Source organism: Cervus canadensis, chromosome 4 (genome assembly GCF_019320065.1).
Source record: "Cervus canadensis isolate Bull #8, Minnesota chromosome 4, ASM1932006v1, whole genome shotgun sequence".
NCBI lineage: Eukaryota > Metazoa > Chordata > Mammalia > Artiodactyla > Cervidae > Cervus > Cervus canadensis.
The window spans coordinates 62,242,790-62,268,805 of record NC_057389.1 but is presented as its reverse complement, the minus strand read 5'-3'; the positions used below and the strand labels follow the sequence as shown (position 1 = coordinate 62,268,805).

The window sequence follows — 26,016 nt, the reverse complement described above, 5'->3', positions numbered from 1 at the left end:
TGATTATAAAGAAGAAAAGATAGGGAATAAACTGCTATTTTGCATATTATTCCATTTAAAGAAATGTATTTGGCCAGATACTCCCCATATATGGTTTGGATGCATGACATTGAAGCCTAGGGATATTTTTTCTATATAAATTTGAATTTTTATAAATTTTATGATGATCACAGTATAAAGGAGTGTAAATTGTAATTCTTAAAGGATTGCTAAAACAAAACAAAAAACTTTGGTAGTCCTTGCCATACTCGCCCTTTGTAAGACTCCTGAAAGCTAACAAATATGGATTATCAGCAGATTAGGGAAGAAAACCTCCAAAAGAACTTTTCTGAGGCAACTGATTGGCAGTAATGAATAGCAGAAGTGAACAGCAAGGCATCAGAAGTTATTTTGACGTTGGTGAACTTGATGTAAATGGCTTCTCGGGTGATTTTGAAACCATTGTTTCTGTCTGCTTTAGGGGGAAAGGATGGATAGAAAACTGGTGAAAAGTACTGATTCCAGGAGAGCAAAACTAACGGATTGTGAGAAATTCTAGAGGGAACTAATCAGACTGAGCTGTTGGTCTGCCCAGTAGTAGCTACTGATGACATGGGGACATATAATTTAAATATATGTGCAGAGGAATTCGGAAATGAATGGTGTCTTTTCAGGGGAAAGGTATTCTCGGTGAGTGATCGTCTTGGTCAGAATGTCTTTTTGGCACAGAGAGCTGTGTGAAGCCTAGCTATTGTACTTAGAGAACGTTCACTGAAAACAGAACAGAAATGAAGGGCTCTTAGGTAAAATTGTGTGTGCAGGTGTTTATGTTGCTTATCTCTGCTGCCTTGAGAAGAGTGGATTCATGCTAGTAGACCTCTGTCAAACAGTCATCTCCCTAGCCTGGGAATTCAGGAGGTGTTTACTAATGTAATTATAAATCCTAATTCTGCAAAGAAAACTATTTTGCACCTTGTGTTTTCATTTAACGGTATGTATTGACTGATACTGTGTAATTAGCTAAAAGAGCTGCCTTATTTTTTCCAAATGGCTGTTTAAGATATGATTATTGCAAAAAAAAAAAAAAGGTGACTGAGGAACTTGTTTTTAAGGCCCTAAAAATATTATGGCTCTGTGAGTAGAGCTTTCGAAGGTAATATTTAGAAGTATGTGCTATCTCAAATGGTGTACTTATTACCAACAGCTGAAAGGGCACTCATTCAGCCTAGGGCACAGCAGAGCGTCTGCTCATTCAGTAGCTTGTGGACATTGTCTTAAGAGCTTGCGGAAGCCAGTTTAATTTCAGAGTTCGATATCCTTGGCCTGGGTTGTTGGAGATGTTGGGCTCTGCAGTGGCTCATGTGAAAGACAGGTAGACTGGAGGCCCCGTGTTGGTGGGGGTTGTCTGCCTAGACACTCACACGCTGGACTGCCTAGGGGATGGTCCTCAGGCAAGGCCTTTTGTTTGGCTTCTCAGGGAGATGTGAGCCACCTGCTTGGCTAAGATGCTTACTGACAGATTGCCAGTTCCACTGGAAATCTTCTTTTGAGGGTACCCACGTAGAGAAACAGTTTTAAATATGTTGCTGGTTTTCTCAGCCTTGCAAAAGTGTATTTCTTTGGCCTTTCTATTGTTCTTGTACTGAGTTTGAAAAGAAATTCTTCCCTTCCAGAATGTAGACACTATAATGTTGAAGTGTTGGTGGTGATGATAATTAATAGTAGCATTAACTGAGCACCTAGTAGAATGCCTGTCATACTGTAAAGTCTGCTACGTGAGTTATCACCTTTTTACGTACAGGGAAACTGAGGCTCATTTCACATGTTAAGTAATTTCTCTGAGGTCAAATAGCTAGTGAACAAAAGAGCTAGACTTGAACCTAGGTCTCTGACCCTGAAGTCTCTGCTGTTGACCACTGTGTCAACATATCAGTGACAGTTTGGAGAAAAAAAACATGATCAAATACATCTTTGGTTGGATCTGCTCCGCACATTTCTTGTGTTGTTAATTGAGAATATTCTTCTGTTGCCTGCAGATTAAGATCTGATGTTCTCTTTGCAGCAGCTGGAATAGTTGCCCATGTTTTTTAGAGAAAGTCATTGTGAGATGTGAAGTCATATTCTAGGGCAAAGAAAGCCTTTCCTTGGTGTACCAAGCAATGTTTGTGTGATTGATCAGTCATCAACACCAAGAGAAGGTCCTGTCCTGTGACATGTGCGTGCTTGGCAATGATCTTGCTCTGCATTTTGCTTAATAATTTTCATTATTTTTAATTAAAGTTGAAGAAGTGCAGACTCCAGCTGAAATTAAGGTAGGTTGTGTTGCCGGAATCTGGTAATTACTTTAATTGATCACAAGATAGTTTCCTTGATCACCAATTAGACTAAATTGCCGATCATGTTTCAAGACGTGAAGAAATGCCCAAACTGATTTATGTAATAGTGTTTTCATTTCTAATCAGACATAAATATCGTTTCCTTTCATAGCAATTGTATTTTATATAAAAAAAAAGAGTTATAGGCCTACAAACATGAAGGTGATTCATAAACAATAGAGTTCTAATTCATTGAATTAGTAAAGGAAGTATTTAGAGGCTTAATGGAGATTGTACTGGGGAAATTACTTTGGAGTTGCTGGTGCTCATTTTCTTAGTGGGAGATGTGTTCTTTTTTAGTGTGTAATTAAAATAGTCTATAATCAAAATATAAAAGGCAGCTGACTTAAAGAACATATCAAAGAGAATTGCTCTGAGTAATGACAGATTCATATTGGAAATATGTGCTAGAAGTTAAGTCTTAGAACTTTAATAAATCATACATGTTATTTGGACTAAAGCTGTGTTTTAAATTCAGGGTGCTGTTAAACATTTCACAGATCAATACAGGGTTTTGTTTCGGTTTTGTGCATCTGATAGTCTTTCATATTTTCATGGAGTAAACTGAAACAAAAGGAACTTTAAGAAAAATTAAGGTTCCCAAAGAATACTTGATTTGGGGGTTCATGGAAAAATCTTTTAATTGCTGATGGTTTAGAGATTTCCAAATGACAAACTTCATTGGCCCGATTTACTGTGATTGTAATGCTTACATTCCTTAAAATGGCAGAGTGACTTAAAAAGTCATACTTCATCATACATTCATGGACTTGTTCATAAAACGTTTGTAATTTGCAATAGAGGAAAGACTGAAACCATTATCAGCCATTATATGCTATTTGTTGGACATATGTTTGTTTGAAATGGCCGTGGCTCAACAGAATATGGCTCATAGACAAACTATGCTGTAAATTGGCACTAAAAACCCACCTAAACAGGTAGGCATATGTTAAGAAGTTAATGTGAGCCAAAATATTTTAATATGAACCAGGTTACATACATTGCAGGATCCCAGTTCCCTTTACAGTGAGACCTTCATTTGCATGGTTTCCTCATTTTTTCCCTAGCCAGCTTTAAAAATAGGTCATGTATGTATTGGTTCAAAAGTTAAAAGGTACCAAAGAGTATAGTAAGCCTCTTCCTCTTCCTATTTCTGATTGTCAACCATCCAGTTCTCCCTCTGCCCAACCCCCATCATTCACTGTTACCAGATCCTTATGTATATCATTCCAGATATATTAATTCACGTGGTTTCTTTTCTTTTCTTTTTATACAACTTATAGACTATTGTTATCCATGTTTTTCTTATTTAGTAATATATCTTGGAGGTATTTCTAGTCAGAGGATAAATAGTTTTCTCCTTCTTCTTAATGGCTGCATAGTATTCCAGTGAATAAATGTACCATAAAATATAGTTTAATCAGTTCTTTACTGATGGACATTTGGCTCTTTCAAGCCTGTCACTGTTAAAGACTGTGCTGCAGTGACCATCCTTGTAATTTATGTATGGATATGTCTGCAGGAAAAATTCCTAGAAATGGAATTGCGTGGCTGAAAGGCATAGTCATATCTTCCTAAGGGCATAGGCATTTTTAATTTTGATCTTGTCGTGTTCTCTTCCATAGTGATTATTATATTAATTTATTTTCACCAAAAATATATGGAAGTGCCTTTTCTCCTGTACCTTCACTAACAGAATATTATCAAACTTCTTGATCTTTGCCAAATAATAGATTTAACTTAGTTCCCCACACCCTGACTTGTTGAGATAAAATTGACAAATAATTTAGTTTTAGTTTGTACTTCTATATATGAGATTAAGCAATTTTTATGTTTAAAAACTATTTGATTTCTTTTCTATTAGCTATTATGTCCTTAACCATTAAAAAAAAATTGCATGTTTGGTCTTTTTCTTATTTGTCAGATCTCTTTATGTGCTGAGGAAATGTGTAATGCAAATAAAGTTTGTTGTTTGTTTTTAATTTGTTGATTTTTATTGTCATACAGAAAAATGTTTAATGTAGTAAGTTTTATCTTTTTTTAAGTAGTGGTTTAAAGTTTTCTGCATGTAGAATTTATACATTTCTTCTTAAGTTTTACTCTTAGATAATTTTTGGTGCCATTTTAGGTGGGAACTTTTCTTACAGTATATTTTCTAATTCATTGTTTTTATAAGAAGACTATTGACTTTTGTGGGGGAAGGGCTTGTTTATTTTCTACTTCAATGGAAATTCTTCCAGTGTTTCCTTGTTAAGAAAGATGTTGCCTTTTGAACTGAGAATATATTCTCTCATTTAAAGAGGAGCCCATATGTTTTTACTTCATTAAGAGTTTTCATGCATAAAAATATTGAATTCATCAAATATCTTTTTAGAATTTATAGAAGTCATATATAATTTTTCTCTTTTGATTTATTAATATGGTAAATTATATGAACAAGTCCCCAGTATTGAACTATCCTTGCATTCTTGGAGTAAATCCTATTTGCTCATGGTGTTTTGTTCCTGTATACTCGAAGTTTTATTTATTAGGATTTCAATTAATATGGAATCTACAGTTTCATTATTATGTACTGTCTATATGAGAATTTGGAGACAATATTATTATAGTTTAGGGAAGTAATTTGGAAATATCCTTCTTTTTCTTTGCTCTGGAATAGTTTAATCAGTATTAAGAGTTAACTGTTCCATATAGGTTTGGTGGAATTCCTCTGTGAAATGATTGGGAAGTGTTACTTTTGTGTGTCACTCTTAGGCACATTTCTCTTTTACAGTTATTTAATTATTTAATTTTTTTCTCTTCTAGAGTCAGTTTTGATCATTTTTTCTCTCTCAGAGAACTATCTTATTTATGTTTTAAAGTTTATTTGCATCAACTTTGTTTAAAAATCATTTTTTGTATGTTTTAAAATTTTTCTTGTAATTGTAGTTACTTCCCCATTCTCATCCCTTTACCATAGTTTTGTTTTTTTTTTTACCGTACAGTTTTAGTACATATTATTTTTTAGTTCTAGTGCTTATGTCTTACACCTTTAAATATACATATATCTTTAACATTTGATATTTCAAATGTTGCAAAAGCAAAAGCTTTTAAAGATTTTTTTTAAACTTTCATTTACCTTCCCTATTTCTATTTCCTTCAGCTCTTTAAAATATTTATTTATTTATTTGGCTATGTTGGGTCTTAGCTGTGGCATGTGGGGTCTTTTGTTGTGGTGCATGGGCTCCAGGGTGTATGGACTTAGTGCTCCATGACATGTGGGGTCTTAGTTCCCAGACCAGGGGTTGAGTCAGTGTCCCCTGCATTGCAAGGCAGATTCTTAACCACTGGATCACCAGGGAATTCCTTTTACTCTTTGAATAGTTTATAACATTTATATTTTATTCTGTAAGTATAAACCCCAATAGTTGTTTTAAATGTATTTCTAGAGCTGAGTGAATTTATTACTCATTGCCAGTACTTCTGGTATAGTTTCTCCATTAATCTTTTAGTTACATATATTTCATCCTTTAATAAAAATTTCCTCAAGAAGGGTGAATGGAAATTATTCCCGAAGTTGCTGCATTTAAAAAACGTATGTCCTCTGCATTAATTTCAAACAACGGTTTAGCTGGGTATAAAATTCTTCACACTTCGATTTCCTAAAGTCGTTACAGGCATTGCTCCTCTGGCGTGTATGCTAAATGTTGATATGTGGAAGTTTAAAGTCAGTAAGATTCTTTTCATCATTATAGGTGAATTGCTCTTTTTGACTGGATGCTAAGAGGATTTTTTAAATCTTCATAGTTCATTAACTTTACTAGAATGTATGGAAATGGATGAATTCTTAGTCTATAGATTTAAATCTTTTCTTTCTGGAAGTTTTTCTTGAATTAAATCTCCAGGGTTTTTTTTCGTTTCTTTCTTCCTTTTTTTTTTTTTTAAAGTTCTTTTATTGACAACAATTATCTATAAGTTAAATGTACTTCATTTTCTATACTTACTGTTTTCTAGTTCTTATAAACTCATGTTGATTTCTACTTCATTTGTTCATTTTCTCAGTCCTGTTCTCTAAACTTCTTATTAGTTGCTGGTGTCTATTCTGCCTTGGGCTGTTAGCAACTTTCTTTGATGGAATGGTTTTAGAAAGCCTGTGCATATAGCTAGCTCAAGGCCCTTAGATTCCAACTGGCATCCTGGTAACAAGTAGCTAGGGCTATAAAAGTAAATCTTTGAAAGAAAGGACAGATGCTTTTCACGATTTGCCAAGTTTGCTGTTTAGTCATATTCCTGCTTTATTATTTTCCGGAGAATCAGAATCCCCCTCTGAGGTTCTGCTTTTTCCCTCTCCTGGCATACTCATCTAACTTCCTTGCAGAAATTCTTTTACTTTAATTTGAATGTGTACTGTTATAGATGTTTTTAATTTGTAGATTTAAAAATAAATATTTGGAGGATTATTTGGTTCTGTTATAAGGAAGAAAGATTATGGAATTAGATTTTTGCTCCCAGAGTAGATTGAATATTCTTTTCCTAAGGAAGAATTAGGAGTAAATCCTGTGTAAATAGTTTATTAGGCTTTGTGATGTTTTATTGAATGTAAATATTAGGTGACAGTTGAAGGGAAATATGCAAAAGCAAGGAAAATACAAATTTGGAGGATCTTTGGATGTGCTTTTTTTTCTTTTAAGCATTGTATGTAGATAGGGTGGATGCTTTTTCTTTGATAAGTGTACCTTTAATGATATGGCTGTTCTCTTATAAGTCATATTTCTGATGGAATAGATTTTGCTACTATGCTGATAGCATGCTGGGTGGTCAAAGATTTAAGGATTTACACTTCGTACCATGTTCAGATCAGACACTCATTCAGTCCATTTGACTCTTGGGCAATGTTAAAGTATTCTAAGCATCACTTTGGACCTTTTTGGATAGCTTTGTTCAAAGAAATTGTGGCCACAGGGCTTAAAAGCTTGGACAGTGACCCACTGTGCCCACCTGATTTCTTGTTATTCAGTTGTTTTCCCCAATCAGTGTGCCTCAGAATGTTATCCCACAGTGTATTATTTGTCTGATATATGTGTGTCAGTTTCTGTTTAAGGCCCATGGGAAAAGGAGAGGCCCATTCTTCCTAGAGACAGCAACTAGAATCTTAGATTCTCAAAACCACGGGAGGGCTTTTTACTTATCGTTACGTTTTGTAAGGTTTGTGGTATGCAGTTTGGCCAGAGGCTGTAGTGGTAGCATTGTGTGTGTTAGTAATCTCTTACTCTGTGCCACGTGCTGTGCTGAGTGCTTTTACATCCCCATCTCTTTTTTAAAAAATTAAATTATGTGAGCTTTTTATTATTATCCTAATTTTACTGATAAGAAAATTGAGGCTCAGAGTTAAATCACATGACAGTTGAGTAATAGAATTGGGATTTGAATCCCTGGCTCCCTGGCTCAAAAATCCATGTCCTTAATGTCTGTATTACTGTCTCTCAGGGGTGGTGATGTGATTGTAAATCTTCTAAAGCTAAATGAGAATAAGGCATTAGAAGCAAGCAGAGTTAAAATTCTCATAATAATTTAGTACAGGTTTACTCTGTTTGAATAGTTAAAACAAACTTTCTCATTCGACTTGTCCCTTCCCCTCACATAATCTAGAGAATCAGATTGAAATAAGAAGGGGTGGGAGAGTGAATATTGTTTTCCCACTGATAATTCCATGCATGGTTAAGTGGATTTTTCTTGAACTTCCTTCCTTTTCCTAGTAGGGAAAACCTTCAGGCATTAAGTGTCAAAATGGAAATCTTTATCCTGAATGAACTCGATTGTGAGATAAGAACCATTATGAATGACAGAACTGTTTGAAAATGATATCTTCCATATTTCTGTTAACTTGGAAATGTGCTCTTATGTCATTTGGTGATTCAAAAAACATAGCCCAACTAACATCAGATTGGTTTTTCTGGATAGGGGTAAAGAAGTTAAATATTTATATAGCTGTAATGGGTACTGCTCTGTGAATTCCACTGTAACTTTATAATTAATGTGCCATTACCTTAGGGTCTTACCAAGTATTTCTGCCTTCTGGACACGAAAGAGACAAACTCTTCTATTGTTTGCAATTACCCTCATAAAAATTTGAAAGCAAGCAAAAAAAAAAATGTTTTTCTTTCCTCTTAGGACAAGTTTGCCTTCTGCTTAACAAAATTAGGTTTGCACTTTCCCAGTGGTATGAAGTCAGTGCCCTGCAGGTCCCCACTCAGGCCTGTGGCTGGCTTTGCAGCCGTCTGCCCCAAGCGGAGTGTTTTCTCTTCGAAATGGCAGTGCTGGGCAGTAGTGAGAAGATCCCAAGCGGGCAAGCCCTTCTTTTCTGTTCCACTCTGGGTGTCAGTGAAAATAGTCTCTCATCCCTTTCCGTCCTGCCTGGGGGTGGGATGGTGGTTCACTTCTACCAGAGCTTTCGCTTAAGACGCACTCTCACATTTTCCCATAGTCTTTGTGGTCAATACCTTAGCAACCCAGTGCTAAAAACAAAAGGAGCAGTGCCGCAGGAAAAGTGACTGCTAGGATTTGGGGCCGGGTAGTGAGAGCCAGGACACTGAGTTGAAGGGAAATTATTCCCTGTTTTAGAGAGTCTCGTCCTGAGGACAATTAAACAGTCCAGACAGGTCACTGGGTGAGACCAATTTCCCGGTTTGTTTATTTGAGCCTGAGTGTTTTTCACCATGCAGCAGCAGGTCACAGTCCTGCTACACTGCTACCCCACCTCTGTGGAGAGCAGTCCCTTTTAGTATTGATTCTCCAGGCTTTCCTAACTGTGTCTTTGTCAGGTTGCTCTGGGGTCCCTCTCAGGTCCAGGGCACGGGCAGTGTCAGTCATCACTTTTGACTTTGTCTTATGCAGGCCTTTGGCTTTATGTCCCGAGTTGCCCTACAAGCAGAGAAGATGAATCATCACCCGGAATGGTTCAATGTGTACAACAAGGTAACTGAATTGCCTTATTTTGGGATCACCTTAATTTTGGAGTTAAGAAACTTCTTTCTTCCTTGTCATCCTACGCAGCTAAGTGTCATTGTGCTTAGGAAAATACTCTCTTATTCTTTCTCTCAGAATCCCTGTGTATTATTGCAGATTAGTAACAAATTTCACATCTACTCAAAAGAACAGTCACTAAGCTCCTTATTTTCATGCTTGTCTTCTACCGAAACTATGGAAAGCAGGCCAAATTAGACTCCTGCATTAAGCTTGAATATCAGTCCTGTAGATAACATTTTTTAAACTCTCTTAAGGTAAATTATTGAAAGAAATGGTAGCAAATCAGAAAGATATGGGTTTTTTATCTCATTGAAATCAATTTGTTCAAGTAAATTCTCTATTCTCAGTGGGAACTGACCTTCTTAACAGCAGGGGGCACAGTGAGAAGAATTAGGCTTGCCCCCAAAATGTCCTTACCTTCATGGTCATGCCATGTGGAATTTCTTATCATCTACATTTCTGTGAGGTTCTCTTGTCTCTTGAAAATCCTCTTTGAAAAATTAACATTTCATATTTTTGTGATTTACTGCAATAATGCAGAGGATGCAGGTACCAGCATAAGCTTTTATTTCCTAGTTGCCTTTCTTCACCCATAATTTTGCTTTTGCTTATTAATTGGTTTGTCAAGAGGCAACAGTCTGTTCCTCCACTGCCCTCCCCAACTTCTCTAATTTGGAAATGGGCTTTTTTTTTTAACATGGTTGCTAAGGTATTACATTTGATAGCTTAGTTTTTCTCAGTGACCTGAAAAGAGTGTAATTAAAGTAATGGGAGTTAAAATGGAACCTCAGCCTCTCTCTCTCTCTCTTTTTTTTCCCCCAAGAGTCAAGATTTGAGATTTTGGCAGCTCATTTGCCCCTCTTATGAGAGAACCTTTTTATCCCTGGGTGGCTGCTGAGCTCAGCCCGGAGTTTACTGGGTTTTGGAAATGCATTGCTTATTCATAATGTAGTATTTTCTAAATCATTTAATCTCCCCAATTCTCAAAGATAAATATTGAGTAATAGATTGATTTCTGAACCACCAAAGGAGAGTACCATGAATTGCAGCTCAGCGTTTTAAAAACTGTTTCTTTTTTTCTTAGGTCCAGATAACGCTCACATCACATGACTGTGGGGGACTGACCAAAAGAGATGTGAAACTGGCCAAGTTTATTGAAAAAGCAGCTGCTTCTCTGTGACTCCTTCTAAAATGCATGTAGAATCTTACATACACATCTAGCTGCAATGGACTTTGAAGACAATTTATATGAATAAATTAAGTTATAAATTTAGTTCACCTTTTGAACTATCATATTTTGTAAAATCAATGCTTAAATAAAAATGATTTAAACTTGAGGCTGAGGTATTTTTCATTATATCTAATCACATATATAAGGTAAATCAACCCAGGTAATTCTATTAATATAAAAAAGATAAGTAACATTCTTAGAGATTAGAAATGGATATGCAGGAGCGTTCTCATATCTGCAGGATTCTCATATGGGCGAGCATTTTATATACCAGAAATTCAAGTGATTATGGTGACTTTACAAATGCATTGTATTGGAAAGCACTTGTAAGGTAGAAAAAGAATGATGACTCTATAGTAAAGGGTTTAACTGTATGTAAGGATTCTCATGACACTAATTGATTTGGAGTTTACCTGTTGTTGCTACTTAAGTCGTTAATGAAGTTACAGAGATTACATAAATTGGTTGAGCTGTCTGCGTTTTACCCTTCCTTTTCAGATAGGGAGAAAGGAGAAGACAAGTGTCTTGTTCATGGCTTCCAGCAAGGTGAGGCAATAAAAGGATTCACTGTCATAGTGACCAGCTTGCCACATCATTAGGTAACATACTGAGGGAAGAGGAACCAAGGATCATTTTTTTCCCATCGTTTGCATGTTGTAACCCCTGACCTGAGAGTCTGTAGCCCCTGAGATTGAAGCTACTGGGGTATTATCCAGTTACAAGCTCTATTTATTCCATGTGTCACTGATGGGAGTAAAATGGAATATAAAGTAAGCTATTGCTTAAAAATTGCAGTAACTATTCTTTGAATGAACTCAGGAATGTAGTTATTAATGAGATTAAAATGTAGATTAAAAGAATGTGTATGTTTCCATCCAAAGAACATGCCTTATAGTAGTAGGATTTAACAAGGATCATCTTTATATTCTGCCTCACATCAGAGGCCAGAAAAATCACTTTATGTTACAAGCAAAGCTTCACCCCTGACCCCCGACAGCCCTCACCCCTAGTCTGAGAAGCCATATGGGAACATGACAAGGAGGCTGAGCTCTCTGAAGTCAATTTTTGGCTGGTTCTGTTGGCCTAGGAGAGGCAGGTATGTTCATTTTGCTCTGTAGGTATGGAGAGTACATGGGCGGGGGGCATGGAAGTGGAAGAGCCACTCAGGCCCTGTGGCTGCTGGGAGATCCAGAGCCTGGATCTTGTACGTACTTGAAAATTTTAAGAGTAAAAGGCAAAGTCATATGTTTTTATAAACTATTTCCTGCACTGTAGATTTGGGAGCTTTTGTACATTTTATTACCAAAGATTTCTAGATCAGTGCATCAAATTTCTTTACATAAGTTTTTATACATGAAAAAATTTAAATGTATTTTAAAGTAAATAATCCATTCAAACCTTATGTACTGATCACCCTGATTTAACAGTTACCAAGATCTTGCCAGTTACTTCATATAATCTCCCATTTCCTTTTTCTTTGCTTAAGTATGTAAAAGCAAATCTCAGATAGCATGTGATTTTATCCCTACATCCTCTAGTAAACATCCCTAGAAAATATGGTCATTTTTAAATAGAAACCAAAATGCACTTATCACACCTAAAAAAATAAAACCATAATTTCTTGGTATCACCTAATACCTGGGCAAAATCAAATTGTCTTGAAGGTCAAGAATGTCTTTGGACAGTAATTTTGTCCTGATCAGGATCCACATGACGTCTCCCATCACATCTGGTTGTTGTGTCTCTTTAAGCTTTCGTCTAGAGCTAGGAAGCCCCCTGCCCTTAGTTCCCTCTTATGTCACTGACCTCCTGTAAGACCTGGGTCCTCTAGAATATTCAACCTTCTGGATTTGTTTATTTGCTCCCTTGTGGTGTCATTTAACTTGTTTCGCTGTTCCTTGAATGGAAACCTTTCACCATATTTTGAATGTAAGTCTGAGAGGCTAAACTATTAACCTATATAGTGCATAAACTATAACTGCTATGGTCAGGACCTGAGAATGTAGCTAGTAATTGGCGTCTATGTGAGGGTTTGACATAAGGTCCATGTTAAGGGATGTCACATCTGTTGGAACTCATGAACTTTAGAGAATCAAAGTCTCATATCACAAGTCCATGAAAATACTCCCTGGGGTAAATTCCAACAGAACAAATCCCCAGATTTGCTCAAAGTAACTGACATTTCAACTTAAAGGAGACATTGTCAAAGTTGGAGGCCCCCAAGTTTTCTTCTGTTCCAAATCTTTGTGATAACAGTGGTTTCTCTGATATGTCAAGCTTTGGTTTCCCTCGGTTTTTTTTTTTTTTAAATGATCACTGGAATAAAGGGGGGGTTAAATAGACATGACCTATGACCCTTTGCATGACCTCCATAGATAATAAATTAGAGATAGGATGATTGACGGTGTTCTTTTCTAAAATGAAGTTAGTGAAAGCTTTGAAAATTGTGATTACTGACATTGATAGGATTTAGGAAGTCTTTAGACAAATAGGATAAGCATGATTCTTTATGTTTTTGCTTGAGCCAAAAAAGCAGTAGCACGTATGTTTTACATGGACACATTGCTAACTTCCATCAGTGTACTGAAGTACTAGACTACTAATGTGGAGCAGTCTGTATAATTTCTAATCCAGTGTTCAAAAATATACTAGTTGAACTCAGTAACTTTCAGTTCTATAAAGTTTCCTGCAACACAGCAGGAACTGTAATAGGGTTTGGATATAATATGTGAGCTTCGTGCTTCAATTCCAGTTCCGTGGAATTAGGAATGACTTGGCGAGAAGACTTTGAGTCACAAGCTGCTGTGCCTCTGACTGTCCCTGGCTGTGTGCAGCTGAGGTGGTGCTGTGCCAGTCAGGCAGAGGGTAAGTTGCTGCTAACTTACCCTCTGGGTAAGAAGCAGGGCAGAAGAGGTGGCCCTTTAGCTTCTCATCCCAAGATATTTATCCTGCCCACCTATCCATGAAGGTGATTTCAGTAGGCCGAGAGAAGCTGGTCACCTTTGGTTCCACTCATCAGCTGGAGTTCCAGTCCCAGACCAGGTTTCATCATCAGTGACTCTAGAAACCATATTCAGCTTTGGTTGGCTGATGTCATATACCAAGATCAACTGGTCTCTTCTTGAATGCTTCCAGCCTGCCATCTTTCCTTACCCCACCAAGCATCATGGAAGAATTTTTTATATTCTTTAAAAAAAAATATTTATTTGGGGGGCAGTGTCATGTTGTTGCGTCACACGGGCTTTCATGGTGGCACATGGAATTTCTAGTGGTATCTGCTCAGTAGTTGCAGCCAGCAGGCTTAGCTCCCCCATGACATGTGGGGATCTTAGTTCCCCGACCAAGGATCGAACTCACATTCCCTGTATTGCAAGGTGGATTCTTAACCACTGGACCCACCAGGGAAGTCCCAAGAATCTTTTATATTCTTAGTCTTTTCTTCATTTCTCCCTAAAGTGTGTTTTGGTGCTTAAAGAGGGGACGCATAGGAGTATATTCTTGGGGTTCCTGGAAATAAAATTCCGCTATGCTCAGCTACTTGAGTGAGCATAAGGATCCCTGAGGACATTCATTTGTGTATCCACATAGCATACATTACCGAGGGCCTCCTGAGTGCCTCGATGGAATTAGACCCACTGATGTATTGAGGCACATGGAAACAGAGATGGAGAACTGATTCAGCAGCTCTTCCAGGAGACCACTGTGGGTGTAGGCAGAAGCCCAAAAGGTGTTGGCATATGATCAAAGGAGGCAGTAGGAGGCATCAGAGAAACTTGACTCCTGAGGAAGAGAATGTAGAATAAGGTGAGGCCAACGTGTGAATCCTGAGAACATAAATCAGTGTTTCTTAGAGCTTTACTGTTGATGATTTTAAGTGGAGAGACTGAGTAGATAAGATGTTATTTCCCAGTTCAGTATTCTGCTTGCCTCCAAGAGTATTTTTCTACGAGAAATAGTTTAAAACACTTGTTCCAGAATACTTCGGATGTTGGAAGTGGTAAGGTGTTTTCCTCCTTCTATTATGGTCCAAGAAATAAAGTTTCCAGGAATTTGACCAATTTGGCTAACTAACCATTTAATTCAATACAGGACTACCCAGAAACCTATATATTGATATGCCTTGGAAGTCAAAGGAGCTAGGAGTAGGAGAATGAGAAGAATATATTCATCCCAAGAATTGAACAGAGGAATAGTGCCTGTTGCTCTTGAACCTAAAACATTTCTACCCCAAGACTCTTCCCTTACATTCTTTAGGTGGTTCATATGTGTACATTTTGGGTCCCCAGTTAGCCAGTGTTGGGCATGGATAACCTCTGCACCTCCTGTTTCTTGTGTTCTAGCCCCAAACCCATCAGAATCTTTCCTTGTCCTTCCAGGTGTCTCCAGTGCTGTGCCCTGGCTGTGCACTCTTGCTCTTAGAAGCCCAGAGAATTTTACTTTCCCCTCTTCTATGACCCTTGACCTATTCTAACACATTATTAAGGGCCTCTGTCAGATGAGGGCACTTCCTGAAGAAGGAAGGCTCTTGTCTGGCCTGTTTGTTGTCTTCTAGTTTTATCCCAGAGCTTCACAATTGCAGGGTGCTCTTGACTCTTCTCCCTGGAGAAGGGAACGGCAACCTGCTCCAGTATTCTTGCCTGGAGAATCCTATGGACAGAGGAGAGCCTGGTGGGCTGCGGTCCATGGGATCACAAAGAATCAGACACGACTGAGCGACTTTCACTCACTCACTCACTCACTCACTCACTCATGACTCTTATGCTGAATGGAGGTGCTTGGTCTCCTTGGGAAGAGAGGATATGTGGGTAAAACCGTGGGGAGTTCTCCCCTACAGGGGCCTGCTGGCTAATAACATACTGGGCTGTAAAGAGTGACCTCATAAAGCAAGGATTCCCTCTGTGGACACTTCTCTGTGACCTTGTGGAATCTAGATGCGAGGAGATTCCTAAGCAGAGATTTTCTGTTGGATGGTTAAAGCAAGGAATAAAAATTGAAAATTTGGAAAATGTCTCAGCACTTTTATCACCAGGACCATGCAAGAATCCTTTCTAACTCACTGTTCGAGAATGCGTCACAGATGTTCTCTGAGAAATTATGGAAATTTCAGTAAATATTCTTTATTTCTCTTGCTTAACAAGTATGCAGATGGCAGTGTTGAGGGCTCTTAGCCTCTTCTCATAGGCACTCTTCCACTTCCCAAACTGAGGGACTCATCCTAGATAATCTGATTTCTCCGACTGGTGAGGTTGTTGAAGTCTCAGCCAAACAATTTTCTCAGCTTTACTGTCACAGTTGGCTGGTTAATCAGATATTCAATCACACTCTTATTTGACCTGTAGACCAAATGACTAGTTTGTTCCATCTTTTCCTTTTTGGTTCAATACTGTGTTAGATAATTTGAAGGCTTTTTTGTTTGTTTGTTTTGGTAATAGACATGATCTCAAATCAGATAGTGGAAATTATATATTTTATTTTTATAGGTTATAGAAGTATATACATTCTATAGTTTTTTTACTGTGTGAGACTGTTCATTTGTTACATGAGGAAAATTGAAAAACACAGATAAATATAAACAGGAAAAAGAATTACCTGTAACTTTACCATCAGTAGGCAGACACGGCAACATTTTGGCATATTTCATGCTGAATTTTTTTCTACCTGCTTTGCACAGTTGAGATAATTTTAAGTAAGAGAATTTTTTTGTTTTGTTTTGTTTTTTGAGAATTTTTGTATTGTATTGTTTCTATGTTTTGCTATCCAGTGGTCATAAGCATTTTTCTAAATCATGAAAAATATGTAGACATGTTGTGGTATCTGTGCAATATTCCATTAGCTGGATGTGCCATAGTTTACTCAACCTGTCTTCTTTTGGTTAGACTTTTCAATTGTATCCAAGTTTTTATTACAGCAAATAATGATGAGATAAACACGTTAGGCTAAAGTCACAGCATGTCCAATTGTATTCTCTTGGGATAGATTCCTTGGGTCTGAGGATATGAACACAACTAATGTTTTTCAGAAAAATTGGTCAGTTTACATTTCCCTGGCAGTTTATGAGAATGTTCCATCACACTGCACTCTTGCCAGCATTAAATATTATCAAGTTTAAGTCTTTGCTAATTTCATAAGCAAAGTTAATGGTTTTACTTAATTTGCACCTCCTTGATTAGTAGTGCTGCTGAACATAGGGAGGGGAACTTCACTGCCATTGTATTTCTTTCATGAATTGATTATGTGCTTGCCCATTTTTTCTTAGAGTGGTCAGTTTTTAAAAATCATTGATGTGTAAGTGCTTGTATGGGTATTTGATTAGCAGTTTTCCCTACTAGACTGACTGTATATAGTTTTACTTCACCTTATATCTCAAGGGACTACTGTATTGCCTGGCATATAGTAATCATTCAATAAAAACTTGTTGAGTGAATAAATGAGTGAGTTGAAGAGTAGTTACTGAAAGTTTCGAGCTATCATAGCTCAGTTGGTAAAGAATCCTGCCTGCAATGCAGAAGACCCCGGTTTGATTCCTGGGTCAGGAAGATCCCCTGGAGAAGGGATAGGTTATCCACTCCAGTATTCTTGGGCTTCCCTGGTGGCTCAGCTGGTAAAGAATCCGCCTGTAATACGGGAGACCTGGGTTTGATCCCTGGGTTGGGAAGATACCCTAGGGAAGGGAACGGCTACCCACTCCAGTATTCTGGCCTGGAGAATTCCATGGACTGTATAGTCCATGGGGTCACAAAGAGTTGGACGCGACTGAGCAACTTTGGCTTTCACTGAAAATTTGTTGCATGAGTAAAGGAAGATGATGCTTTGTTTGAGAAGGAGCGGTAATCATTTTTTTTCCATAAGTCTAGAGAGATTGAACTGAGTTAACTGAGTGGGGACAGACCTACCCTTCGATTGTCATACATATTTCAGTGGTCATTTAGTCAGCATTTCATTGCAAATTTAAAGTATATATATGGATTAGAATTATAGTCACAGAAGGGGGAAAGCAGACCCTAGTTCCTAAAAAACTGTGCATCGTTTGGGGATCTAGCTCTGTTGCAAGATAATCACACCTCTTATTCAACTTTCTGACAGGAGGAAAGATACTCAGTTTCAGGCATTTGTGAAGAAAGTCATAATGAGTCGTCTCTTTAAGATAATTATGATTAGCACCGTCTCAATGAATGCATTTTTTATGGTCTTGTGGACTGATTATAAAACAAGATACAGCTTGTTCAGACTTTTTGAGGTAAGTAGACAAAATGGGTCCATTTCCTTCTGTTTTCTTTCCGAAACTGTTCTAAGACTCTTAAGGCATTTTGTTCAAAAAGTTTTCTATAGAAAAATTCTAAGGACTATTAAAATATACCCTAAAATCTAAGAAGATGGTGGCCGCAGTAGTGACAGCATTTACATTAAAACTAGTTAACAAAAGGGACTTCCCTCCCTGTCCAGTGTTTAAGACTGCACACTTCCTGTGCAAGGAGTGTGGGTTTGACCCCTGGTCAAGGACCTAAGATCCCACATGGTACGCAACGTAACCGAAAACCAAAACCAAAACAACAGCAACAACAAAACTAGTTACAAGAGATCCTTACCAAGAGCCACACTGCATAGTATTAGCATCTGTAGCAGAGGAAGCAGAGGAAAGTCAATAAGTCTTGAATAGCAGTTGATACCAGAGAGTGTGTTGCCTAATCTATTAGTTGTGGTGTAACACAGGAGGTCCCTGCAATTTATGAAGGGGCTAGAATGGTTCAGACCCTGTAACTTTAAAAACTGACTGTCCAAGGCTACTTTCAAGGGTAGAGTTCCATACTTATGGGAAATATTGGGAGTGGAATGAAAATTGAGCAGGTAAGAGACCCAGGAAAAGGAGAAGAGGTTCAGATAAAATTGGAGAAGGGAAACAGAACCAGGAAACTTCAAAAATAAAGCTACCACATGTTAAATCAAGAATGGATATTTAAAGTTAGAATCATGCTTTCTCCTAAAAGTTCAGGAAAATTAATTTCATATAAAAAAGTATAATAGAAAAAGATTGTGGTAAAATCCCATATAAAATTATAAGAACAAAAGAACAAAGTGGAGAATAATATTACTACAGATAATGAAAGCCCACAACAAAGATATGTTCACAAAACAGATAAAACCTGTAGTATTTCAGAACAAGGTAAATTTTTACAAAAGTGATGTTAGGAAAGAAAAGAGTGAAGTGATAGAACTAAGAAAAGAATTAGAAATAAAATCATTTCAAGAATAAAGACCAAATTAGACTAAGAGCAATTAAATACAGCAGATAAAGACTTAGAAATATAGGATTAAATGGGAGAGATAAAAATTTTAATTTTTTAAATAAAATCAGTAATTTTAAATTAAAAATCAGTAATAAATGAAGAGATTAAAAAGTATACAAGAGAAAATGATGAACATTGAAGATTGGGGAAAAATGATCCCACTTAAGGATAATAGGAATCTCTGAATGTGAAATAGAAGCAAAGTAATGAAACAGAATAAACACTCAAATGTAAATTCTAAGAAAAGTTATCTGAAATAAAAGAAACTATATATTGAAAGAGCACTCATTGTATATTGAGAATATGGACTTAACAAACACCAGAACATATTCTAGTAAAAGAATGTGAAGGAATCCCTTTGGCTTCCCTGGTAGCTCAGTTAGTAAAGAATCTCCAGTTCAATTCCTGGGTCAGGAAGATCCCCTGGAGAAAGGGATAGGCTATCCACTCCAGTATTCTTGGGCTTCCCTGGTGGCTCAGCTGGTGAAGAATCTGCCTGCAATGCAAGAGGCCTGGGTTTGATCCCTGGGTTGGGAAGATCCCCTGGAGAAAGGAACAGCTACCCACTCCAGTATTCTGGTCTGGAGAATTCCACGGACTGTATAGTCCATGGGGTTGCAAAGAGTCGGACAAAACTGAGCAGCTTTCACTTTCACTTTGAAGGAAAGAGGTGTGGAGGAAATTGTTAGCATCTAAGCTAAGAGGCTGGAGAAGGCAATGGCACCCCACTCCAGTACTCTTGCCTTGAAAATCCCATGGATGGAGGAGCCTGGTAGGCTGCAGTCCATGGGGTCTCGAAGAGTCAGCCATGACTGAGCGACTTCACTTTCACTTTTCACTTTTATGCATTGGAGAAGGAAATGGCAACCCACTCCGTGTTCTTGCCTGGAAAATCCCAGGGATGGGGTCGCACAGAGTCGGACACGACTGAAGTGACTTAGCAGCAGCAAGCTAAGAGGCTTATAAGGAAAAGAAAATTATTATTAAACTCTGCTATGGTAATGCTTTATGCTGAGTGAAAACGGGGCTTCCCAAGTGGCTCAGTGGTTAAAGAATCTGCCTGGCAGTGCAGGAGACATGGATCCGATCCCTGGTCTGGGAAGATCCTACATGCTGTGGGATAACTAAGCCCATGTGCAACAATTCTTGAACCGGTGATCTAGAGCCCAGGAGCCACAATTACTGAGACCATGCTCCTCAACTACTGAAGCCCTCCTGTGGCTCCACAGCAAGAGAGGCCACCACAATGGGAAAACTGCACTGTAATGAAGAGTAGAGCCTGCTCACCTCTGCTAGGGAAAAGCCTGCATGGCAGTGAAGACCCAGCACAGCCAGAAATAAATAAAGGAAAATGGAGTCAAACATTTAAGATACTTTAGGAAAGAAAATGCAAACCAAGAATTCTGGATCCAGCAGAACTGACTTTCAGGTATACAGGGCATAGACAAACTGTCATCAACATAAAAAAATCTTGACTAATATTGCTCCCATGAGCCCTTTCTTAGGAATCTATTTAATAAGGAGTAAGTTTCAGCCAACTAAAATTACTAAAGAAGTATCAATACTGGAAAGGCAATGAACAGTAAAATATGTTTTTATTTCTAGAACTAATCACAATTATGGGTTAACAAGGAGAGAATATAGCACAAATGAAAATATACTCTGACAATGAAGGTATAATATTGATTAAAATGGGGAAGAATGGGAGAGTTGATGCAAAATTTTAAACCATTTGTCAGAAATCAACTTTGTGGTGATGCTCCTAGTATTACTCTGGGACTATTGTGTGTGTGATACAGGATAAAGTAGATGAGTAATTATGGGACAGTTTAATTCTGTTATTCTCAGTATTCTTGAGAACCAGGTTACTCATGGAAGAAAGGAAGTATGAATATAATATAGACAAAATAAAACCCTGTAGTTTTGCATTTAAATTGGAAGTATCAATATAAATCCCTAATATATTTTATCATTATCCATTGAAAAACCTAGAACACTGACCAACTTAATCATGCATCCTTAGTGCCCATAATGTGGTGTTGAAATACTGTTTATCACTAGAAGGAGCTAGGGATTTTTTGAGACATGGTTGATTGCAGGTTTAGGCCTGAAACTATACCAAATGAGCTCAGAATATCTTGTACACATAGCAAGGAAGCTATCAAAGATTACTGTGAGTAAAAGTCACTCAGTTGTGTCTAACTCGGCGACCCCATGGACTGTATAGTTCATGGAATTCTCCAGGCCAGAATACTGGAGTGGGTAGCCTTTCCCTTCTCCAGGGAATCTTCCCAACCCCGGGATCGAACCCAGGTCTCCTGCCTTGCAGGTGGATTCTTTACTTGCTGAGCCACAAGGTAAGCCCGAGAATGCTGGAGTGGTAGCCTATCCCTTCTCCAGGGGATCTTCCCAACCCAGGAATCAAACTGGGGTCTCCTGCATTGCAGGTGGATTCTTTACCAACTGAGCTATCAGGGAAGCCCAAAGATTACTGGGGTCATGTCCAAAGGACTCAGGAGACAACTTGATGAGACTCCTACTGGCTAAAGATGGGACACTTTGAGCTTCAATAAGGATAATAATTATAGTGGATTTTGAACCTCACCAAATAATCTGTAAGTTTACAATGATACAAAAAAAGCTGATGGGTCACTTCTGGAGGGTGATACTTGGTGGCTCAGCAGTAAAGGATTCTCCTGCAGTACAGGAGACATAAGAGATGCAGGTTTGATCCGTGGGTCAGGAAGATCCCTGAGGGCATGGCAACCTACTCCACTATTATTGCCTGGGAAATCCCATGGACAGAGGAGCCTTTTCCATGGGGTCGCAAAGAGTTGGACACAACTGAAGTGCCTGAGAACAGCAGCACAAGGAACTAATACTTTATTTCAAAAACTGTTAAATTAAGGGAAGGAATCAAGCTTTACTGACCTTTCTTATATGAATTGTATTACTGCTTAACAACATAGTAGATAAGGGGAATATCTCTTTATAGAAATATCCCAGTTAATAAATGAAAAATAATTGACAAAATTAAAATATCACAGTTTTTCAACTGCTAGTGAATTACAGGATTTAGGCATTTTGAGCATTAATGATCGCTTCCCTCATAAAAAGAGAGACAACCAGACATTTTTTTTTTTGCCTCCTAGAAAAGAACAGAACCTATCATCTTATGAGAAAGATCAAATCTGGGACTTCTTTAGTGGTCCAGTGGCTAAGACTCTGCACTCCCAGTGCAGGTGACATGGGTTTGATCTCTGGTCAGGGAACTAAATTCCACCTGCTGCAACTAAAGATCCTGCATGCCACAACGAGGATCAAAGATCCCACATGCTGCAACTAACTAAGACCTGGCACAGCCAAATAAATAAATAATAAAAAGAAATATTAAAAGAAGATCAGATCTGAATCGGATCAAGTCTTTTCATCTAGCATCCTATTTCTAGGAAATAGAGGACAGAAGAACATAAGTGTGCAGTCAGCATAATCCAGATGATGAAATTCTACAAGTCAAGTTGTCTGGTTTCTTCGACAAATAAACTTTAAGGAAAGGAAGAAAAAAATGAATAGGAAACTTAAAAGACATATCAAATTTTGAAAAAGTTTTTAATAAAAAAAGTATTCTAGGAATGCACACATGAGTTTCTATCTATGGAGAAGTGCAAGAAAATGATCACTATAAATATAGGGACAATGGTTAACTTGGGGGAAAGGGACGGAGTTGTGGTTGGAATGGAGCATATGGAGAGGCTTCTGGGATAGTTGGCAAGGTTCTAACTCTTGACTTAGGTGGTAGTTACAGGGGTGTTGGCTTTGGAACAACCCATTAGGCTATGTATTTGTGTGGTTCTGTATGTGTATTTTATTCTACAATAAAAAAAGATTGAAGAGGCGCTTTATCTTCATTTATGGTAAATAGCAAATTTCCTTCTTGGTGATGAAAAGGGTTAACATCAACATAATGTGGTGTCAGAGGTGGTAGAGGTGATGGAATATCCTAATCAGTGTCTTGGATGTGCAGGGTCCACTTGGCACCACTTCTGTGAATGTGTTGGTATGGCAGTACATTCCACACCAGCATCCCACAGAGTTTGGTCACGGATTGTAGAGAATTATGTTAAGTATAGGGCTTGGGTAAGGACTGGGGAAGAGATGAGTTGAGGGATCTGAATCCTCTGATTGTTCTTCAGAAGCCATAAGGATTATTAAACATGCTTCAGTAGTGATCTTTGCTTGTAAGCCTAAGGAAGTTCTGTGCTGTGGAAAGGATGCAGACTTATGCAGATTTGGGTTCAAGCCTTAGCTTTACTACTGTCTCACCAGCTGTGAGAATTTGGTCACGTTTCTTAACCTCTATGTGGTTCAGCTACATTTGTAAAATAGTATTAACACACACCTTCCAGGGTGGCTATTGAGGTCATTGAAAATAATATGTATGAAAGCGCCTGGTTATCTATAAAACTGAGAAATTATTAACAGTCTTAGGGATCCCAGTGAAGATATGAGGAAAGCATGGAGGAGGCCCTGATCTGTCACCTCAAACTAATCTTGAGATTCTGTGCAAGCAGCAAATAAATGTTAAGGCAGGGTTGTAAACTTCTGAGGCATTAAATACATGCCCCAACACACAGAGCCCCTTGGCAAGGCTGGGAGACTTAGGGATTTCAGGAATTTAAGGAATATCTGTTCAGTTATTAGCAGACCATTAAGCTAACTGAGCAGAGAATTTGGTGACCACACATGACAAAGTCATGTAGAATTAGTTCAGGAAAGTCTCTTAAAAAAAAAGGACAGCAACAACAACAAAGCCCTAGGAAGAGGGGGAATACCTGATTTCCACAGTTTCCAATATTATATGATTAAAAATGTTCAATTTCCAACCAAAAAAGAAAAAAAATTATAATACATGCAGAGAACAAGAAAGTATGATCTCTACACAAGAAAAAAGTAAACAATAGAAACTCACCCCAAGGAAGCCCATCTGTTGGACTTACTAGACAAAGATTTTAATTGGCTGCTATGTTCAAAGAGCTAGGGAAAAAACCCACATCTAAAGAACTAAATGAAAGTATGAGAGCAATGTCTCACCAAATAGAGAATATGAGTAAAGAGAAATTATTAAAAAGAGCCAAATAAGTTTAGTGGTGGTGCGGTTTGCTCTTGAAAGTTCGGTCTCGTCTCCGTTTTGCGAGCCATGGAGAGTGACTTTTACCTGCGTTACTACGTGGGGCACAAAGGCAAATTCAGCCACGAATTCCTGGAATTTGAGTTCCGGCCCGACGGGAAATTGAGATATGCCAACAACAGCACTTACAAAAATGATGTCATGATCAGAAAAGAGGCTTATGTACATAAAAGTGTGATGGAGGAACTAAAGAGAATAATTGATGACAGTGAAATTACCAAAGAGGATGATGCATTGTGGCCACCTCCTGACCGAGTGGGCCGGCAGGAGCTTGAAATTGTCATTGGAGACGAACACATTTCTTTCACAACATCAAAAATTGGTTCCCTTATTGATGTCAATCAATCCAAGGATCCAGAAGGCTTACGAGTATTTTATTATCTTGTCCAGGACCTGAAGTGTTTGGTCTTCAGTCTTATTGGATTACACTTCAAGATTAAGCCAATCTAGATGGAACATTGATGTGGACACAAGGGAGGTGGGAGTGCTGCTTTTAATTACCATTATCTAGACATTTTTGTGTGTATCAAGGCAATATTTTTTTTATAAACTATAAATGATTGTCTTTAATAAATATGTAACAAAATGCATTTTTTTATTTTATAAAGACCTGAACATGTGAAAAAATAAAAAATAAAAAAAATAAAATAAAATAAAAAGAGCCAAATAGAAACCCTGTAGTTGAAAAGTACAATAATTGAAATGAAAATTCAATGGAGGAATTCAACAACAAGTTTGAGGTAGTGAAAGAAAGAACTAAAGAACAGAAAGACAGGTCAATTGAGATTTCCAGTATGAGGAACAGAAAGCAAAGTGAATGAATAAAAATGAGCAGAAACCCATGAAACATCATCAGACATAGAAACATGCATGCAATTGGTGTCACAGGAGAGGAGAGAAAGGATAGAAAGAATATGTGAAGGCATAATGGCCAAAAACGCCCCAAATTTCATGAAAAACAGTCTGAACATCCAACACAATCAACAAACTCAGAGATCCACCTAGACACGTTATAAACAAATTGTTGAAAGACAAGGACAAAGGGAGAATTTGAGACCATCATGGAGGAGTGATTCATTGCATACAAAGTATCCTCAATAAAATGAGTAGTTGACTTTTCATCCAAAACTATAGTCGCCAGAAGGCAAAGGATGTCATATTCAAAGTGCTTAAAGAAAGACTATCAAACTAGAATGCAAAATCTAGCAAAAACTGTTCTTCAAAAATGTAGAGACATGATGCCAGCGAAAAGACAGAGTAGGTAGCTTCAAAAATCCATCTGTTCACAGAAACAGCTAAAAAGGAGACAAAGCTGTCAAAACTCTGGAAAACAGCCAAAGATTTATAGAAACTGAGTGAACACTGAGTCAAGAAAGGGGAACTTTAAAAAAGTAGGAAAACTTTGCAGCATTTTTACGTGCCTTTGGCCCTATATCTCTTCATCAAGGTGATGGTCCTGAAGATGGCAGCCTGTGTTCCCAGGGTGGGACTTTGGCCCCTGGGTCTAGAAAAAACAGAGAAGACTTTTGTTCATAAAGAATTGTGTTTGTCTATTTTGGCCTATCAAAGGGCTGTCTGAAGGATTGGTCTAAGCTATTTTCTTTGTTTTGCTTAACCTGGAATTTTCTGAGGGCAGAAAGTGGTTATGCATTAGGCATTTCTCAAAACCATTGAAAAGCAAGTGACTGGTCCACTGCTCCCTGGAGGAAAAAATATAGCACTTGAAGCAAACAATAGGTATGCTGAAAGCCTGAGAGGAAAATCCAGGGAGAGAGATTCTTTGGAAAAAGAGGGCATTGTCTGCCATACATGTCCAGGGCAGGACACATGCTTAGGAAAGACCTGAGAATATACCAGGCTTTCACTGTAACCGATCTTTAGGCTCAGCACAAGCTCAAAATTAACACTCAGTTTCAGTTGTAAGTGGGCCGGTTCAACATGGAAGGAGTTCCT

At 37.9% G+C, this 26,016-nt stretch overlaps 3 protein-coding genes across 5 annotated transcripts in view; all 3 read left to right on the top strand.

Annotated features, from left to right (window-relative positions):
• PCBD2 (pterin-4 alpha-carbinolamine dehydratase 2) overlaps positions 1 to 10,696 on the top strand; it is a 44,441-nt gene extending 33,745 nt beyond the window's left edge. The window contains exons 1-3 of one of the 2 annotated variants that reach the window (XM_043465476.1): positions 6,477 to 9,000; positions 9,228 to 9,308; positions 10,444 to 10,696. In XM_043465476.1, the coding sequence (XP_043321411.1) occupies positions 9,240 to 9,308; positions 10,444 to 10,539 (165 nt within the window). In that variant the 5' untranslated portion in view covers positions 6,477 to 9,000; positions 9,228 to 9,239 and the 3' untranslated portion in view covers positions 10,540 to 10,696. Of the gene's footprint in view, positions 1 to 6,476; positions 9,001 to 9,227; positions 9,309 to 10,443 lie in introns of those variants that run through there. The other variant, XM_043465475.1, reaches the window with a different exon arrangement.
• A 4,669-nt stretch (positions 10,697 to 15,365) lies between these two features.
• Positions 15,366 to 26,016, top strand: part of CATSPER3 (cation channel sperm associated 3) — a 30,761-nt gene continuing 20,110 nt past the window's right edge. The window contains exons 1-2 of one of the 2 annotated variants that reach the window (XM_043465471.1): positions 15,366 to 15,696; positions 17,674 to 17,827. In XM_043465471.1, the coding sequence (XP_043321406.1) occupies positions 15,596 to 15,696; positions 17,674 to 17,827 (255 nt within the window). In that variant the 5' untranslated portion in view covers positions 15,366 to 15,595. Of the gene's footprint in view, positions 15,697 to 17,673; positions 17,828 to 20,018; positions 20,305 to 26,016 lie in introns of those variants that run through there. The other variant, XM_043465470.1, reaches the window with a different exon arrangement.
• Positions 24,006 to 24,649, top strand: LOC122439905 (protein mago nashi homolog). Its single transcript, XM_043465472.1, has one exon. The coding sequence runs from the start codon at positions 24,073 to 24,075 to the stop codon at positions 24,511 to 24,513; it is 441 nt and encodes a 146-aa protein (XP_043321407.1). The 5' UTR covers positions 24,006 to 24,072; the 3' UTR covers positions 24,514 to 24,649.

Excerpts from the sequence above, each read along its gene's own strand:
- LOC122439905 (XM_043465472.1), top strand. The coding sequence starts at position 24,073 with ATGGAGAGTGACTTTTACCTGCGTTACTACGTGGGGCACAAAGGCAAA.